The following is a 19,331-nucleotide window of genomic DNA, read 5'->3' as shown; positions in this document are numbered from 1 at the left end:
GTAATTCTAGAACTTTTTACTATCCCATTTTCTTCCTTTTTACTGGCACTGACATGACCTTAAGGTGCTGCAAATGCCGTAAAACCCTTAAAAACAAAAAACAAACAAACATCATACCATGTAAGTAGGTGCGCATATTTGTAGGTCTGATATCCGAACGTCATTATGGGCTTGATTTAACATTGTTGTAATGGACAATATTTTGCGTTGGTTTAAGAGTATTTCCATTACAACAATGAGCCCATAATAATTTGGTTTGTCTGACCTGCAAATAAGTACACGTCGATGAAACTTATTATCAATTCAATGACTACCTGAGATTGTAAGATCATTTTACACGATAATCTATATTTTTCCCCATTCTATCCATTATAAATCATAAGCTTATGTATAATTGAGGTAAATCTATTTTATGTATAAATCAAGATGTTGAGATTTTAAGATCATTTTATTTTTTTAAACTTTTAATTTATAAATTCTCACATGATATGCAAAGTTGGCAATTGGCAAGTAAGAGTAAAATTAAATCAGGCCTGTACTGGGATACTGATTGGTGTTAACCAGACATCTGCCCTACTCTGGAAAAAACGTGGATACAAAACGAACAAAAAAAATATATATTATAAATAGCTTGTGCATAGAAAATCATTCCTGGTTTGAACTTATAAAGATTTCTCGGTGTAATTGATGGTTGCTGGGCGGGGTTCCTGACCTCCCATAGTGGGCGGGGGGGGGGGGGGGGGGGGGGGGGGGGGGGGGGAGGTACATACTGTGTCTTCTATCCCCTTATATCTGTTGGATATCTGTTTTCCAACATGCTTTCTGTCTTTGTCTTGGAATGAGGTTACTTGGTTTTGTCCTGGTCCTGGCCAGATCCCTTGGCTGAGAGGGAAACAGTCGAATGTATAGTTAGTTTTGGGAGATGATGTTTTTTTCATTGTAAATCATCTCTCTGTTATGCACTGTATTATGCTTTCTTTATTTTATATATGATTTGTAAAACATTTGAGTGTGTTCCTCTTAGCGGAGACCTGTGCTTGTGTCTGGATGAGACTTTTAGTTATCTCAAACTAAGTACTTTGATAGAGTGCTTTTGGAATCTACACCTGTTTCTTATTTGAACCAATTCGCTTTTGTCTTCCCTTTTCTTGGATGCTTTATTGTAATTCTAGAACTTTTTACTATCCCATTTTCTTCCTTTTTACTGGCGCTGATATGACCTTAATGTGTTGCAAGTGCCTTAAAAACAAACAAACAGTTGATGGTTGAGGTCCTGCCATCATTATATAGGAACCTACTTGCGACCCCACCAGAGTGTTGCAGGGCAGTGACGTGACAAAATGTCTCTTTGTATATATTTTACTTGAATTGTTATCTTCACAATGGAAATTGATAAAAATATTGTCTTTGTAAATAAGATTAAGTAATATTATAATTTCAAATTCAACCAGAAAAATTTTGTATGTGGTTCTTGTGAGAAGGCAAACAGAAACAACTGTGGATTTCATCATTAATGCCAAATTGGACACACTATCGACTAAATTATCTTAGTTCTGTGTTTCCAAACTGCGAAAATGAGAAAAACAAAACTGATGTTAGTTATTTGTTATCAAAGCTCTAATCCATAACCTGAAGTTGGACTACAACTACAATTATAGCAGTTGTGATCCATAACCTATGGCTGAATTGCAACTGTAAAAGGAATATGGCACAGTAAGACCGCAACATCAATGACACCGACTAATTTATTTGGCAATACATTCCACGTTGTAAATTATTTTTAAAATAAACAATGAATCAAATTGAAATATTTAGTTTTAAAAAATTAGAATCAACGACACTCATATTTTTAAAATGTACACCTGTCTATATACCACAATCATTAAACCACTAAATTTTATTTTTTAAAAACAAAGATTTTGCCTTGACTTTTGTTGTTTGAGAGCAAATGGTGATGGATGGAATCCCCCCCCCCCCCCCCCCCCCCCCCCCTCCCTCGAAGGTAGAACGCGGGCATCTTCGGAACACTGGTTTCTTAATCTGTCTTCAAACCTGTTATATTTTCTATTTTTCCTATTGTAAATTCGATTTTTAAAAAACTTCATGATAATTTTTTTACCCTGTGATGTATATATGACTTTGGACAGAGATTCTGTGATTGTCAATGAAGCTTTAATATGAAGGCCACAGGGGAAAATCGATCAAAGTCCGAAAGACCCTTACTGTTCTAATGTCACAATAATTTGGTATTAAAATCAACCAAGAGCTTGTTTTTTTATATGCATCTGACTTGTGGTCAAAATATATAAGTTTAGTAATTCACATTCAGTTAATTTCATATTATCATGTGGCGTTTTCAAATGGGTTTCCAAACTTTAATTTTGATTTTTTTTCAAAAGCTGAAAAATGTGACTTTGATCGTTTTCCCCCTGTGGTCTTCATATGGTTTCAAACTAAATACAAGTATAAATTTCTCTTGGAATTTCGTAGTTTGCTTTGTATTTATTCGTAGATGAGACTTATAGGTGATCTCAAACTAAGTACATTGGTGGTGTGATCTTGGAATCTACATCTGATCCCTATTTGTTCCTAGTTCCCCTTTTGTCTTACTTTTTCTTAGGTGCTTTAATTGTAATTCCAGAACTTTTTACTATCCCATTTTCTTCCTTTTTACTGGCGCTGATATAACCTAAATGTGTTGTAAGCGCCGTAAAACCCTTAAAAATAAAAACACAAACAATAGTTGCTCTAACATTAGTGTTAAATATTTTAAGCTTGGTGTTTGTGGATATGCTGAAAGAGTACCATATTGGTCTCAATATTGCAAAGGCCTGCTTTCTTGATTCTAGCAATGATGTCTGATTGATTGATTTTGCTGCCAAGGTATGTAAATTCACTGACATCTATTGCTGTACCAGAGATGGTGATTTGGGATTCTTGCCTGTATTGAGCATAGTAAATCAGTAGAAATGCGCTTTGCATGTGTTTATCCCTCCCTTTTGAATTGATACAAAAGTGCCACAAACATCTGAATCTGTTGTCCTGTGAAAATTTGTACTTATCATTGAATAAGGCAGCTAAGATTTGTCTAGGCCTTACCTGGAATTAATTGCGATGGGGGTGGATATGCCTAAAGGTCTTGCCCAGACATGGGTTCCATTCTGATAGAAAATCAGATAATGTCCAACAAACACTGTTGTAACACACTGGTATACAAGAGACGATAATCTATACACATATATATGGATCCCAATTGGTCAGTGATAGAGCATTCGATTCACAAACAAAGGGACCAGTATTGACAAAACATTTTCTGACCTAGCAAAGATTGAGTAGCTATATCTTTTAGATCTCATGAAAAGTACCTGATGATTAACCAGTCCAATCCAAAGAAAAGATTAACAAGCAGTCTGTAAATGCATCAGTTCAGTAAATGGGATAAACTCATAGGCCTCATGGTCCCGATGGACTGCACAAAATTGCCCTTTACATTTTATTGCCAATTTTTCGGTGGGATGAAAAGTTATATTGGATAAAGAAGACAGCCCCATGGTACTGGACAGCAGAGTGATGATAAAAGGAAAAGCAAAATTGTGCCAAACTATCCAGGTCAGCCATACACAATCCAGAGCAGGCAAGCCACATGTGTAGGGATAAGGCACTCAATTTTGGATTTGAGGGTCATTGGATCAAAACCCAGCGGAGTAGCCTACATGAATTTTTCCCAATAATGTTCTGAAGGCTCTAATCTAAGGATCCCGACTGTTGAAAGGCAGAGCACTCTCCTCATAAGCTTGTGCATTGGTATCAATCTTAGGTGCAATAGGCAATATTCTAAAGGCCTGTCCACCAATCAGTGATTTGTTAGCTAGATCTGTTGGATCTCAAAGAAGTATTTTGTAATAGACTCGCATCCTATCCAAAGGATTGGAAGCAATTGCTACTGTTCACTTTATGCTACAGATACTAGGATAAACTTTGATTCTCTGAAGGACTTGGGTTCTAAATCATACAGACAGACATAAAAGGACAGGTTCCACCGTGCTAGTATGCTGAAAAGGGCAAGAAACTTTAACACTCCGGCACTGACGCAAATGAGCTCCTTGCCTACCATTTCACATTCTAATACCACACACTGTAAATTTCACTTTCCACGAAATGGGCAATGTATGGTTGCTGTGCTTGGGCATATTATATCAGACAATGAGGACTATTATGAAATAGAGTGTACGGTTAGGCCTTTCAAACATACATTTAATAAATAAGTTGTATTTTTTATTTCCTTAGATTTTATTAAGTAACATGTCATTCAAGAAACGATTCCATGCTCTCTCTCTCTCTCTCTCTCTCTTACTCGCCTTAAATCTCTCAGTTTTAGTTTCATAGACACATGCTGTCCGTTTCTTAAGTCAATTGTTTTTTTTTTTTTTTTTAAAAGGGTTTTACGGTGCTTGCAACACATTAATGTCATATCAGCGCCAGTAAAAAGGAAGAAAATGGGATAGTAAAAAGTTCTAGAATTACAATTAAAGCACCCAAGAAAAATGTTGTTTGTTTGTTTTTAAGGGTTTTACGGCGCTTGCAACACATTTAGGTTATATCAGCGCCAGTAAAAAGGAAGAAAATTGGATAGTAGAAAGTTCTAGAATTACAAGTAAAGCTGCCAAGAGAAAGTAAGACAAAGGGGAACTTGGAACACATAGGGATCTGATGTAGATTCCAAGAGCATACCACAAATGTACTTAGTTTGAGATCACCTATAAGTCTCATCCGGACACAAGCACACAATCCAACAAAGAGGAACACACTCAAATGCTTACATTATACATTTAAAATAACAAATAATAATACATAACAGAGAGATGATTTACAAGGAAAAAAATATCATCTCTCAAAACAATAACTATGCATTTGACTGCTTCCCTCCCAGCTAGGACTCCGGCCAGGGCCAGGACAAAACCAAGTAATCTCATTCCAAGACAAAGACAGAAAGCATGTTGGAAAACAGATATAAGGGGATAGAAGACACAGTATGTACCTCCCTGCCCACTATGGGAGGTCAGGAACCCCACCCAGCACCCAAGAAAAAGTAAGTCAAAAGGGGAACTGGGAACAAATAGGGATCAGATGTAGATTCCAAGAGCACACTATCAAAGTACATAGTCTGAGATCACCTAAAAGTCTCATCCAGACACAAGCACTGGTCCGAACTAAGAGGAATACACTCAAATGTTTACCAATCATATAATATAATATGTAAACTAAACATAATACAATACATAACAGAGAGATGATTTACAAAGAAAAAAGTATCATCTCCCAAAACTATAACAATGCATTTGACTGTTTCCCTCCCAGCCAGGACTCCGGCTAGGGCCAGGACAAAACCAAGTAATCTCATTCCAAGACAAAGACAGAAAGCATGTTGGAAAACAGATATAAGGGGATAGAAGACACAGTATGTACCTCCCTGCCCGCTATGGGAGGTCAGGATCCCCACCCAGTTAAGTCAATTATTCTATATCAAACCCTTAAAACTGTCAAGAATGATGATGATGACAATGGTGATGATGATGATAATTTTAGTTGTGATATTAAAGATGATAATATGATATTAATCTGCATAAAATTATGCCAACTTTACATCTATTTACGAATTCTTTTTTCTGTTCATTTTTTTAAAAAGACAGAAATTACTCCCCACTTAGTAAATTGGGATGGTCAATATAAAATAATACTTGAGCGATAAGTTTTTCTATCATTTTAATAATTCAGTATTTTAAAGACCCTGTATCATAAAATCCTTTGATAGACATTTGAAAACAGATTAACCCTAGAGTGTGTAAAAAGGGAGCTCTGCTATAGACTTCCAATGACATGTTCATATGCAGGTCTGAAATTAGAATGCAATCATGGACCTAGGACTGTAATAGACAATATTTTGCATCATTTTTTGAGATTTCCATTACAACAATGAGCCCATAATGAATTGGGTTATTAGACCTGCAAATAAGTGCACGTCGACTTCTAACCTTGATATGGTACGAGATATTCCATATAATTAAAATACCAACAGTATGCAAGATAATAAAATATCTTATATTTCGTATCAATATATGGTTATAGTCTCCATCTGAGAAGCAAAGTCGTGTAGCTGATCAGGGCCCATGAAGACTGTCTCTTGTTTTGCTGTGTCAATCACCTCAAACTTGGGTTCTGATTCCAGAGCCTAAAAAACAACGAGTAGTTATATTCATCAATTCATTCATTCACAGCTAATAGGAAATGGTGTAGCTAAACAATACACACATTAATATTATTCAATGTGATGCTTTCGAACCTAGAAGCATGTCGTTTCCAACGTATGCATTCTCAGCCTCACATTGAGACAAACATTTACACTTTTTTAAAAACACAAACGAAATACAAAACAAAAAAAAAACACCCCAAAAAAAAAAAAATTTTACAAATAGATTTAATAAATAAAAGCTATTTGAATTTGCCACTGATACCAGATGTCTAACGAACATTGTTTTCACATTCGACATTCATCATTCTTTATCTTTTATATTTAGATTTACGGAATCTGTTTGACAAGCAACACCCTAAATAATCAATAGATTATTAATTTGGGTTTTTTTTTTGGTTATTTTTTTGTTTGTAGCAAGCCTTATTTTTTAAATTTTATTAAATACTGATACTCGAAATCCTTTTTCAAGATATGATCAAAGTAAATTGATGCATAGAACTGGCACTCTTAAGTTTCAGCTTTAATATCAATAAAGCCATATAACACATTTCTATACTAATCAAGTAAAAAATTACAACAAAACAACAACAACAACAAACAAAACGATCCCTTAAGGGTTTAGAAGGTATGAAGTTCAATCCCCAGTCAAGGCTGATTTTTTAAATGAAATTTCTTTCTTGTTATTTTTTTATCAGCTTAAACCACAGGCTATGGATATAATAATTTGCACAAAATTTTCATAATTTTTAAAAATCTTAAATGCTTGGAATAAAAAAACCAAAGTATTAAAATAAATCAAACCTGATTTCCAAGGATGACAATGTAAGGAAATCCAAGACGGTCTGAGTCTACTTGCCGTCTGCCAATGGTCAAATTCATTCTGTCATCAATAACAACTTCACCTTCCAGATTTGGCAGTTTTGATAAACTGTCACTGATAAGCTCTGCTGCTTTTAAGAATTCTTCTCCACGATGACCATCCTGTAAAAAGGAGAGGAAAAGGGGAAAAATATGGATAAATTTACTTTATCAATACTATAATTTACATAAATACTGTATTACATAAGGTTTTTTTTTTTTTTTTTTTTATATAGAAAAGAAAAGAAAGAGAAAAACAAATCAAAACCTACTTTCTTTGGGATGATGCATATCTGATATGGAGCAAAGCAAGATGGCCACCTGAGCTGTGTGTCAGTGGAGAGACATTCAATAGCAGCTTGCAGCATACGGGTCATTCCAATTCCATAACAACCCATACTACAATTACTGTCAAATAACAAATTATAAATATGTAAAATTATAAAAATTAAAAACATAAAATAATAGTGATTAACTTTTACAAACAAGGGTCTGTAAAAAAAGTAGTCAAAGTGAAATTTTGGTCAACTTCTACAGTATTTCATGCTTTCACAATCTTCAGGAAACAGAAAAAGATTGTTGTTCTTTTCTTGTTTCTGGATGGTTTTGTTTATTTTCAGCTATGATAACAACCATTATTCAATCAACCAAGTGTTGGAGCTAATAATCAGGAAAATGCATTATTTTGAACAAAACTGAAATAAAAGTTGCTTTTAATAAAAAAAAAAAAAAAAAAAAAAAAAAATAAATAAATTTAAAACAAAAATAAAAAAAAATAATAATATAATATATATATATATATATATATATATATATATATATATATATATATATATATATATTATATATATATATATATTTTATAATTATTAATATAAACATTTGAAAGATAATTAAGACTGTTTGACTTCTACAACGTTGTTATCGAGCGTTGCTTGATAACAACGTTGTAGAAGTCAAACAATCTTAATTATCTTTCAAATGTTTATAAATAGCTCCTTTTATCCTAAAGTTGAGCACTATTATTTCAAGGTTTTTGTTTTTATAATTTATATATATATATATATATATATATATATATATATATATATATATATATATATATATATTTTATATATATATATATAACTATTAACTTACTTACTTACTTACTTAGGCCGCCCCTTGGGCGCCCAACATGAGCCACAAGTCTTTGCCATTCTGTCCTGTCCTCCATAAGCGTACGCAGCTCCCGGGTGTTGTCCACTCCTGTGTCGTCTAGCAGACAGTCAATGTAGGTTTTATTCTGCCTGCCTCTGCTTCTGGTTCGCTCAGGTGGTTCCCATAGCACAAGACTGCTTGCAATTTCCTCCTTGTGTCTCCAGCAGTGCCCCGCAAGTCTCAGTCTTCTCTTTTGAATCTTCAAAGTCTCTTGGGGGAAGTCACTGTAGAGCTCTTCATTTGATATGTGCTCTTTCCAGCTTACATTGAGGGCCATCCGCAGCATACGGGTGTAGCAGCCGTCCAGTTGCTTCTCAAGGGCTTTAGTAAGAGTCCATGTCGCTGCTCCATATAGAAGCACCGACTCTACCGTTGCCAGGAACAGTCTCTTCTTCATTTCCCTCTGTAGGTTTGAACTCCAGATTTTCCTGAGTTTGTGACAGGCACTCCAAGCCAATGCTTTTCTGACAGAAATATCAGAGGAACTGCTTTGGGTCCAACCTCCTAGGTACTTGAAGTTGTCAACTTCCTTCAGCCATTCTCCATTCCTGCATGCTAATTGGCCTTTGTTGGTTGTAGGTTTGGAAAACTGTCTTCTTAGCATTACAGCACAGTCCTACTCGTTCAGCCTCAGTTTCAAGTCTATTGAGGACTTCTTGTGCCTGGTCCATCTCCTCATTCAGTAGAGCCAGATCATCTGCGAAATCTAGATCCGTGACAATCATAGCTGGATTGCACCTACTTCTTTGTCTATGTAGCGTGAAGCCCAGCTCGCTCTCCATGCCAGCGTAGGTCTTTCTCATCACATAGTCCAGGACAATTGCAAAGAGATAGGGGGCTAATGTATCACCTTGAAGCACACCTGCTTTGATCTCAAACAGCTCAGTTTCACCATCTGGAGAGTTAACCTTTGCCCGTGTGTTCTCATACATTCTTTTAATAGCAGAGAGAAGTCAAGGAGGTCTATGTATAGAATGATTGCCTTCTTGTTGTGACTTTTTACTCCTTCTATTAACCTTCTCAATGCCAGGAGGTGAGCAGTCATGGATCTTCCTGGTCTAAAGCCGTTTTGACAAGAACGTAGATGAGGGCCAATCTCTGGCTGGACTCTGTTGAGGATCATCTTATTGGCGAGTTTGGCAGCTATAGCGGCAAGGCTGATTCCCCTGTAGTTGGAAGTATCACTTAGGTCTCCTCCCTTTGGGACTGGAATCAGATCAATTTCCGACCACTGTTTTGGTTTTTCATTCCTGTTTAGTAATCCATTTGTAAACTCCAACGGGATATCATCTAAGTCACAGTACTTCCTTACTTCAGGTGGGATGTCATCAGGTCCAGATTGTTTTCCATCACTGAGAGACTTTTCGGCCTTCTTTATCTCATCCACTGTAAAGTCACCCTCGTCTATTCAGATATCTTGCAGAATTGGGTCTAGGTCTACGTCATCTTCCGTTGCTCTGACTGGATCTTCTCCCAGAAGTGTTTGGAAGTGTGAGAACCATTTCTGTCTTCTTTCTTCTTTTGTCGACTTGCTTTCCTACCAGTTATTCTATTTATCAGTTTCCAGCTTTCACCATGTTTGCTTCTCTCGTCGGCTTTCTCCACTTCCTGGATGAGACTATCTAGCTCTCGTTCTTCTATATCCCTCTAGACAGTTTGTATTTTCTGTTTTGATATCCTCCACCTTTCTTCGTTTACTGAGTTTGGTGTTTGTTGGTGTTGATTGAAGGCATCTTGAGCTTCTTTTCTAGCTTCAACAATCAGTGGGTGATTAGAGGAGGATCTTTTCGTGACTTTTGTTCTCCTCGGTACTAACTTCTCTGCTGTGTCCCGGTTTGCTTTTATGAGTTTCTCATATCGTTCCGTTGGATCTTCTTCTCCCGTACAAAGTCCTGTGAATCTATTCCTCACCTCTATAGTATACTGGTTCTGTATAGTTGAGTCTTTTAGAGAGGACCAGTCATACTTCACTTTTGATGGTGTTGATTTGCTTTTTCGAAGACTCAAGCGAATTGTGGCAGGTACGAGACGGTGATCTCCTCCTAGGCTACTGAAGCTACTGAATGCTTCGACATTGTGGACTGAGTTCTTCCACTTTCTATTCACTAGGATGTAGTCAATCTGTGTTTTTCTACCATTCATGTCTGACATGTATGTCCATAGCTTGCCTTTCTTCTTTCTCCTCAGCGTGTTTGTGATAACCAGGTTACTTTCGTTGGCAAGTTATAGGAGAAAAGAGCCGTTGCTATTGGTGCTTTCATGGTATGTGAATGGTGCATCCTTTTCACCAATATGAGCATTGAAATCACCACACTCAATTAGAAAGTTGTGCTTGGGAATCTTATTGCAGGTTTCTGAGAGTTTGTTATAATGGGTCTCGCAGTCTACACTTCCCTCAACTGGCGCATAGTTTGATATCACTGTCGTGTTTGGATTTCCATTAAAAGTAGCTACCATTATCCGCATTTTGACAGAGCCTAGAGATTTCTCTGTTTGTTTGTTCACTAAAATTCCTACTCCTCCTACAGCTGCACCTTGAGTGTTTCGCCAGGCGCTGGTAGTGGTAAGAGTGCAGTTCTCCAACCTCCAGTATTTGACCATATCGTCTTCCTTGGTGTGAACAATCTTGTGATCTGATATTGCAAGAATAGAGAGATTGAGTTCGTTGAAGATATTAGCAAGTTCTTTTCTTTTGTACTCTTCCTTTAAAGTTCTTGTGTTGAGAGTTCCAACTTGATTGTATTCTTTACATTTTAAGAATCCTGTAACCCTTCGGCAATCGGTGACGTCCCTTCCTTGCGGGTTTGGGGATGCCACATCATGAGCAGTACTTGCACTTGTACAGGATGGGTATAGACAGGGGCTTTAACCCTGTGCATTTTGGTTGTAGCTTCATGATTTGGGTTTCGATTGCTATTTAAATACATGGGGCGCAATTCCACATGTCAGTTTATTTTCAAAGTTTTCTTTCATCTAGATGAGCTGCCTGCCAGGGTTCACGATATCCATCTTCCTGGGTTTGGTATCCGAGTTTTCCTTCTCCTCCACCACCCATTGCCGATTTGTCCGAGGCTACTTCTTTAATTCGTAGCTAACCTTTATATCTAAAGGCCATTCCCCTATCAGCAACCTGGGGATGCTTCGAATGGGAGCCGGCACTCCACACATAACTATTAAGCTAAGTAATAAAAAGATGGTGTAAATATACTTGATAAAAATATTCTGTCAATTGCATTAGATAACATGAAGTGTCAAATGTTCCAAAACATATAATAATTACAAAACAAAATAATCATCATTAACAACAAGAAAAATAAGTATTTTAATCATAGAAAGTTATAAAAATCATATGATTTGAGATTTTACGGTAATGTGCTTTTGTGTACAGCATTTAAAAGACAGCCCATATATAATATAGGATTAGATAACGATAATAACAATAATAACAATTATAGTAAAAATAATAATAATAATAATAATAATAATAATATAATAATAATAATAATAATAATAATAATAATAATAATAATAATAATAATAACAACAAAGATAAAAATTATAATAATGTTGATGATTATAACAAAACATTTTCCTTACATTTGTTTATCACCAGCTGAATCACGGTATGATGCCTTGAAAACTTTAGAGTATTTGTCACCCAGGTAGAAGGCATGGGCAATCTAATTATTTTTAATGAGAGAAAAAAAAAATTAAAACAACAGCATAAAAAAAAGTGCTTAAACAAGTACTTGGAAAAGGTCCGACTGCAAGATATCAGTATGAAAATATTGCTTGAGAACAATTGTTATTTCCCTCGTGAAGTGAAATGACGTGATCATTTGGCCTCTTGTCTGAGCAAAAAAAAAAACCCCAAAAAAACCAAAACAGTAATAGATTCAAAGGATTTGTACTATCATCATAATTTGGTTAAAGATTCAAAAAGTTTTCCCATCGAATCTGAGACAAAAAAAGATGTTAGGAAGATCCCTATGGTAACTAAACCATTTATGCAGACCATGAAAAACACAATTTAACATTGTTGACTTTAGGCTATCAGCACTTTTCTGTTTTTATGGGAGTTGGTACAGTGGAACCTCCCGATTACGACACCGCCGAAATAGCGACAACCCCCTGATAACGACATTGACCCATGGTCCCGATTTTTTTTCTATTTAAGATCAGTAAAAAAAACCTCCAAATAACGATGCACTTTTTGATAAAACCTCAGAATAACGACATCATTTTGGCGATTTTCGGCAGTTTTCGTAGATATCTGATACTAAAAATACCGAGAATGAGTCCTCAAAGTTTATAAAAACGATTCCTGCTTGAACCAATGAGAACGTAGCTTTTGAAACCAATGAGAACGCAGCTTTTAAAAAAATCTTGGCTGATATGCAGTAATAAAAACCAAGGTATAAATGTAAGTGTAAGCAAGTAAACACAAAATCTTGGAAAATGTGATATTATGTGGTGATAGAAGTAGTAGTAGTAGTAGTAGTAGTAGTAGTAGTAGTAGTAGTAAAAGTAATAGTAGTAGTAGAAGTAGTAGTAGTAGTAGTAGTAGTAGTAGTAGTAGTAGTAGTAGTAGTAGTAGTAGTAGTAGTAGTAGTAGTAATAATAATAATAATAATAATAGTAGTAGTAGTAGCAGTAGTAGTAGTAGTGTTTTTGTGGGAGGAGGAGGGAGAGGAGGAGGAATTTTATCTAACTCGTAGCGTCCGAATTACCTGTTTTTGTTTGTTTTAAAGGGTTTTACAGCGCTTGTGACACATCTATGTCATATCAGCGCCAGTAAAAAGGAAGAAAATTGGATAGTAAAAAACATTCTAGATTTACAATTGAAATGACATAAGAAAAAGTAAGACAAAGGGGAATGGTTTAAATAGGGAACAGATGTAGATTCCAAGGGCACACTATCAGTGTACTCAGTTCAGATCACCTAAAAGTCTCATCCAGACACACGCACAAGAACCCTCCAAGAGGAATACACTACAATGTTTTGTTTGTTTTGTCAATGTTAATAAAAACTGGTCCCGCGGGCCTTACCACGCCCACTTTGTCCGCCATCTTGGAAACCTCTAAATAACGACACCTCCGGATAACGACATAAAAACTCGGTCCCGTGGCATGTCGTTATCGGGAGGTTCCACTGTATTTGAAAGAGTCAGCTCTTACCAATGCACAAATTTGAGACCTGGTCCAGGCTGATTTTGTCGAATTGAAAGAGAATTCAATGAAAGCATCAATCCCAAATTCCAGATATCATATGTCTTTTTATTGACATTCAGCATAATTAAATCAGTAAATTCTTCTTGTTGGTTGAAGAGAGTTTATATGCATTTGCTTGACCAACTATTCAAAAAATTATCTCATACAACTGGCGTTTATGTCTAAAATTGAGTATGATTCAGAATTTGATAAATTGACTCAATCCTACAGTGATTGAATAAGGCCAGGAATCCTTTAACAATCGTTATATTGAATATTATTTTAGTCAATGAAAACTCTTCTGAACTCTTAAAATGTCGAACTTCTTTTCACATTTTTCTAGTTAATAAAACGTAGCAGCATATGCTTTTGTCGGCATGTGTGTGGGTTTGGCTGCAAGTTTGAGTGTGTGTATGCGTTGTGTGTGTGTGTGGTGCATGTGCATATGTGTATTCATATGCGTTCATGAGTGTGATTTTATCTAATCTTCAAAGCACAAATCTTCCACAGTCTCAGGTTTTTATCATTCTTAACTATCAGAAGAATTTTAAGTTAGCATTTTTGAGTAAAATAAAAGAGCTGTGAATAAATTTAGCACTCTGAATTGAATATGGTCAAAGATTATAAATATATATTTTTTTTTCAGGTTTACTAAAATGGGCAAGGATGAATATAGAGCAATTATAATAGATCTTGAATTTTTTATAATGCGTTTTGATATCAACAGACCTCAATGGCTTTTTTCTGTTGGAGTTCACATTTTTCAGCGGACATTTGACAGGCAGATGGTAGAATGGAGTCATCTGAAAAATTAAACTTCTAATCGTTTAAATAGTTCCAAAACAATTCTAATTTCATTTGATTACAATAAACCAAATAAACCCTAAACACTCAACATTTAAAGACTACCAATTGAATTCAAATTATTGCCAACCTCAATACATGGCAAAGAGGTAAAAAACAAAGAAACAACCATTTTTGGACTTGAGCTTTTATATAGCCCAATATCCACTAACATGCTCAAAACGCTCTACAAGGGGTCCCTAGCCAAACATCAACACTTAACATGCAGGGCGAGACATGATGCGTGTTAGGAAATATCACAATATTTTTTTACAGAAACAACGCTGTTACCCAGGGGTAAAATGAGCACCTGGCCATTAACAAGCGTTGTCTCTGTTGGAAAAAAAGTATAGCATTGCCTAACAGGTGTCACATTTCATCCTATGCGTTAAGTATTGCTATGGGCTAGGGACCTATTGTAAAGCAGTTTGAGCATGTTGAGTGGATATTGCACTATATAAATGCTCTAGTTGTTTATGAGAAAAATAAAAGACTGTCTGAAGCCTATAACTATAACAGTTTATCTTTTAGACGATCTTTTACAAATGAATGCTGCCACATTGATAGATTTTTATAAGGTAGTAATGGTTTTGCCATTACTTTTTTTCCATTAAATTATGAGCTTTGTGTACACTCAAATTTAATTATGAACAGTTTTCTATGCTTCAGTTATCTATAATTGTTAGTTTTGACTTTACATTGCCATATGGATAATTGTCTTCATTACATTTAATGATGTGTAAAAAAAAGCCTGACTAAATGATAAATACCATGCAATTTGATTTTATCTAATCATGTTTTATTGTACAATGCATTTAAAGGATATGTTTTATTGTACAATGCATTTAAAGGATAATTTCTATATTCAGCCTTAAATAAGATAAGGAAAGAATAAACTCTCTTTGTCTTAAAAATTCTGCGATAAACTTTTGTTTGAATCTAAGTCAAATTGCACTAAACATGTTTTGTTTTTCATCAATTAGCAGGAATAGTAGTGATCTTTATTTATCTATCCATTTATGTCGGCCCTCTATGGTATTTAATATCTGTTTGGTTTTCTCCTTCCAACTTGGTACTGGGGAGCTTGTTCATGAATTTGGAGCGTTTTAGTCCTTTATTCTGATATCAATTTATCTGAATTTTTCATGTAATCTGTGTATCAAAGTACCCCCTTAAATATTTAGGTGCCTGATCGTTTGCAAGGGTAAGGTCTCCAATTTTGAGAGTGATACTTTCCTTTTTGGGAAACAAACTAAAATTCATATTACCTGCTGCTAACTCTTTATTCATTTGCACTCCACATCTGAAAAAATGTCATGAGAATATTGCAGGTAATTATGAATCACCACTTCAGAAAAAAGAAAAAAAGTAATATTTTGATAATTAAAAGTAATATAGAAGATTGAAGCATATGACGTTTTAACAAGGAGACTTATTTAATAAACAAGCACCCAAGGATGAGTAGAATTCTCATTGATTGCAACTGAACAAGACCGGTGAAGTGATGTCAGGATTCATTGATTTGTCCATAAGAGATATGATAATATCGTTGAAGTTAGAAAGTACACCAAACGCAATGCCTGGTCAGCTAGCTATGCTGTCATTGCTTCTGGTGCATTTCTGTACAATCCACGAAGACATTCTAAAATTGTGTCTCTAGTCAAAGTACTATTCCAAGAAAGGATTAGAAATCTCATTTCCTTAATGATGATGATTTATCCTGACAATCATTTCCATTATCTAAAACTTAAGAGATTCTATATCATGATAATTGCTTATCCATTTAATTGATAAAGGTAGACACAAATCCGCTTTATAATATACTGAGGCGCCTATATGCAACTTCCATTACTGTTAAAGCAAGAGGTTTGTGAAAATGAAGCAATGTTGAGTTCTAAAACCGCAAAGACATAAAAAAACTGGCCAGCAGTAGGACTCCTTTCAGTGGCAATCCAGAGGAGGCTTGCCATTAAAATAAAACACTCATTGATATTGCAGTGTGTTTATACAATTACATATCACAACCTTTTCCCTTATAGCATAGAATTTTGACCTCGATAAAACGAGCTTCAGTTTCTATGTTAGTGTCAAACTTTCAGTCAATATTTCAAAGTGATGATAGTCCTAAACAAAAACAGAACAGTTTTCCAAAGTGTAAGATTATTTACAAAGAAAGAGTATTTAGAGACATAAATACATACAGAACGCAGACAAAAAAAAACTTTATTTAAGCTGCAACAAATTTGTTGTTTTCATTAAGCTATAACTATCTTTGACTCATTTTTGTTAACAATATTATATTGTTTTTCCAATTCTGCAATTAAATGCTATTATAACGCAATCACCATTACTATTTATAAAAGCTGTCAATTCTTACCGTTCACACCAGAGAATTGTATCTTGTCCAATGTTTGCTAAGTAATGATATTCATGTGATTTGTCTCCACCAATTAAACCCGTGTCTCCAGACACTGAAAGATAATCAATGGGCTAAATTGTAACTGCAAAATAAATACTATGGACTGATATGATATGCAAACCATTAAGCAATCAAAACAAAAACGAATTTAATCACAGACAATATATAAAGCTGTTTTCAGTCGGGGGGGGGGGGGGGGTCCCTTTGGTTTTAATTTATAATTTTGCTGTAAGATTACTGGCATGATTTGGTGTTGATTTTAATATTTCAACTCATTATTAATTAAACAAAGCATAGAAAGAATCAACGACTATTTTCACAGTTGGAGAATAAGAAAAGAATATCAAAATAATTTTACAGTCTAGTTATAAAATAGTGAGTCTGATTCTGGTTGACTGAATTTTGTGATCCATCAATCACGGTCAATAATAAAAAAATTGACACTTAATTTGCTCACATACTGTACACATATCGCTTGGCAGATGTGATCTTATAAAACAAGATGACCAACACTAAACATCGATTTCTGATTTTTTAATATGATAACTATAAAAACAAAATTGAGTTTAATAATTTTAATAAATACAAAAAGGCACAATTTAAATTAATATGAAACAAAACCACCACCACCCCACCAAAAAAACAAAAACAAACCCAAAACAAAACAAACAAACAAACAAAAAAACCCCAGAAATTTCAACAAAAACACACACATGGACACAAAAACAAATCAAATACGTTGCAATGAAGGCAATGATGGTCCCAATCCTTATTAAAAACAAAAGGCAATATTTGTCATCAATATTATGCTTAAATAGCAAAATCGCTTAGGGTGAATCTCTATCCACAGTGATTTTTTATTTTCAATTAGACAAGATTAACTATATCCAGATTCTACTGTTATCTAAAATTGATTAGGAATTTAAATACAAAAATAACTGTTTTGAAATAAGTTTTAACTAATCTGTTTATTATTAGTTATAAATAATCAAACCTTCAATGTTCAAAACATCAAGAAAGAGTGAAGGCAAGATTGAGCTTACATCATTGCTTATGTTGAGATAGAATTACTGTTTATATTATTGTACAACAACAAAATACAAATGAATAAAAAAGATTTTAAACGACTAAAAACAACCCAAAAATACTTCAAAATCCTGAAACAAAAGCTTTAAAACAATTGATAACGTACCTTTCACAAACTGAATACCAACTCGACTAAAAATCCGGTCATATGCCTCACACACAGCATTGTACGTTTCTAACGCTGTCTCTTCACAAGTATCAAATGTGTACATATCTGAGAGTGATGGGACCAAGAGGAGAATGATTAAATGCATTGCGTCAGCTTAGTGTTGATCAATAGCAGAAAGGAGTCAAGCCGGTGACATTACCCAGGATGATAGCATGATCAATACTTTAAAAAACTCATTACTATCATTATTTTTTAAAAGAAGCATTTATATAACCACTATCTATATTCATTAAACATACTCAAAGTGCTTTAAAAGGGGTCGCTAGCCAACAGCAACATTTAACATGTAGGGCGAGACATGACGACTGTTAGGCTATATTACATTTATATTTTTCCTAAGATACAACAAAATATTATTATTATTATTATTACTATTATTATTATTATTAACATTAATATCATCACCATCAACACTTCATTGTAACTGTTACCATCACCAAACATACCTTTCATTTCAAATTCTCTTCCTCTCAGCAGGCCATATTTTGGGGCTCTTTCATCTCTAAATTTTCTAGTAATCTGTAAATTCGAAAAATTTAATTCTTATAAGAAATTGTATCAATCAATATAAATTTCATATAAATCAAAATCAAATCCATCATAATCTTTACATTGTTTTCTGAAGAGTTATTTGAAATTACCAGCTGCAGTGTAAGAGACAATCTATATGCGAGCTTTGTACACTAGGTGAATTTTTAAAAAGGCACTAGAATTAAAATAATACGTCTGATGCTTTTAATTCAATCTTTTTGAAACTAAGTATAAGGAAACTAATACTGTGACCAGTGCTTCACCCAAAATCAATGTCTGTCCCTTTGCATGTGAAGGGAATGCTCTAACATACTCTCCCCCCCCCCCTCCCCGGTTACTTACTTACTTATTATCTGTCTGCGCTTGTATGCACGTTGCCTATCATATGCCTCCACGACAATCTATCCTCTGCCTCTCTGATGTACTCAGAGTTTGTAGGGATGTTGCTTGTTGACAGCCTAAACTGGTCAAAAATGTCAATCTCTGACAACCACTAGCTCTTTTTCCCTCCATGTAGCCTTCAATGTGCCCTCATTGCCATACGTGGCCATTTGCCGTTTTCTGATGGTTTTTACAATCTAGATGGGTTTCCATATTCTTATGCAAAACTTCTATGTTTGTTATTCTATCTGACCAATCGATGTTTAGCAATCTTCTGGACACCCACATTGCGAAAGCTTCTAGGCAGTTTTGACATTCCATGTCTAGAGTCCAGGTTTCACACGCATAGAGGAGAGACGAGAGAATGTAAGTTTGGATAACCT

General features: G+C 34.9%; 1 protein-coding gene across 7 annotated transcripts in view; it reads right to left on the bottom strand.

The window, feature by feature from the left end:
- Nucleotides 1–446: 446 nt before the first annotated feature.
- The window catches only part of LOC144974992 (putative proline--tRNA ligase, mitochondrial), a 28,598-nt gene continuing 9,713 nt past the window's right edge, over nucleotides 447–19,331 (bottom strand). For 5 of the 7 annotated variants that reach the window (XM_078918632.1, XM_078918645.1, XM_078918621.1 and 2 more), the window contains exons 6-14: nucleotides 18,483–18,555; nucleotides 17,974–18,081; nucleotides 16,740–16,833; nucleotides 15,631–15,665; nucleotides 14,249–14,322; nucleotides 11,906–11,988; nucleotides 7,381–7,516; nucleotides 7,052–7,231; nucleotides 4,272–6,229 (exon numbers count right to left, since the gene is read on the bottom strand). In XM_078918632.1, the coding sequence (XP_078774758.1) occupies nucleotides 6,110–6,229; nucleotides 7,052–7,231; nucleotides 7,381–7,516; nucleotides 11,906–11,988; nucleotides 14,249–14,322; nucleotides 15,631–15,665; nucleotides 16,740–16,833; nucleotides 17,974–18,081; nucleotides 18,483–18,555 (903 nt within the window). In that variant the 3' untranslated portion in view covers nucleotides 4,272–6,109. Of the gene's footprint in view, nucleotides 713–4,271; nucleotides 6,230–7,051; nucleotides 7,232–7,380; nucleotides 7,517–11,905; nucleotides 11,989–14,248; nucleotides 14,323–15,630; nucleotides 15,666–16,739; nucleotides 16,834–17,973; nucleotides 18,082–18,482; nucleotides 18,556–19,331 lie in introns of those variants that run through there. The other 2 variants (XR_013645847.1, XR_013645843.1) reach the window with 1 other exon arrangement.

This window comes from Berghia stephanieae, chromosome 1, assembly GCF_034508935.2.
Source record: "Berghia stephanieae isolate SIO BIC M18660-M18661 chromosome 1, UCSD_Bste_1.3, whole genome shotgun sequence".
NCBI lineage: Eukaryota > Metazoa > Mollusca > Gastropoda > Nudibranchia > Aeolidiidae > Berghia > Berghia stephanieae.
Note: the sequence above shows the minus strand (reverse complement) of the source record. Positions and strands in the feature narration are given on the sequence as shown.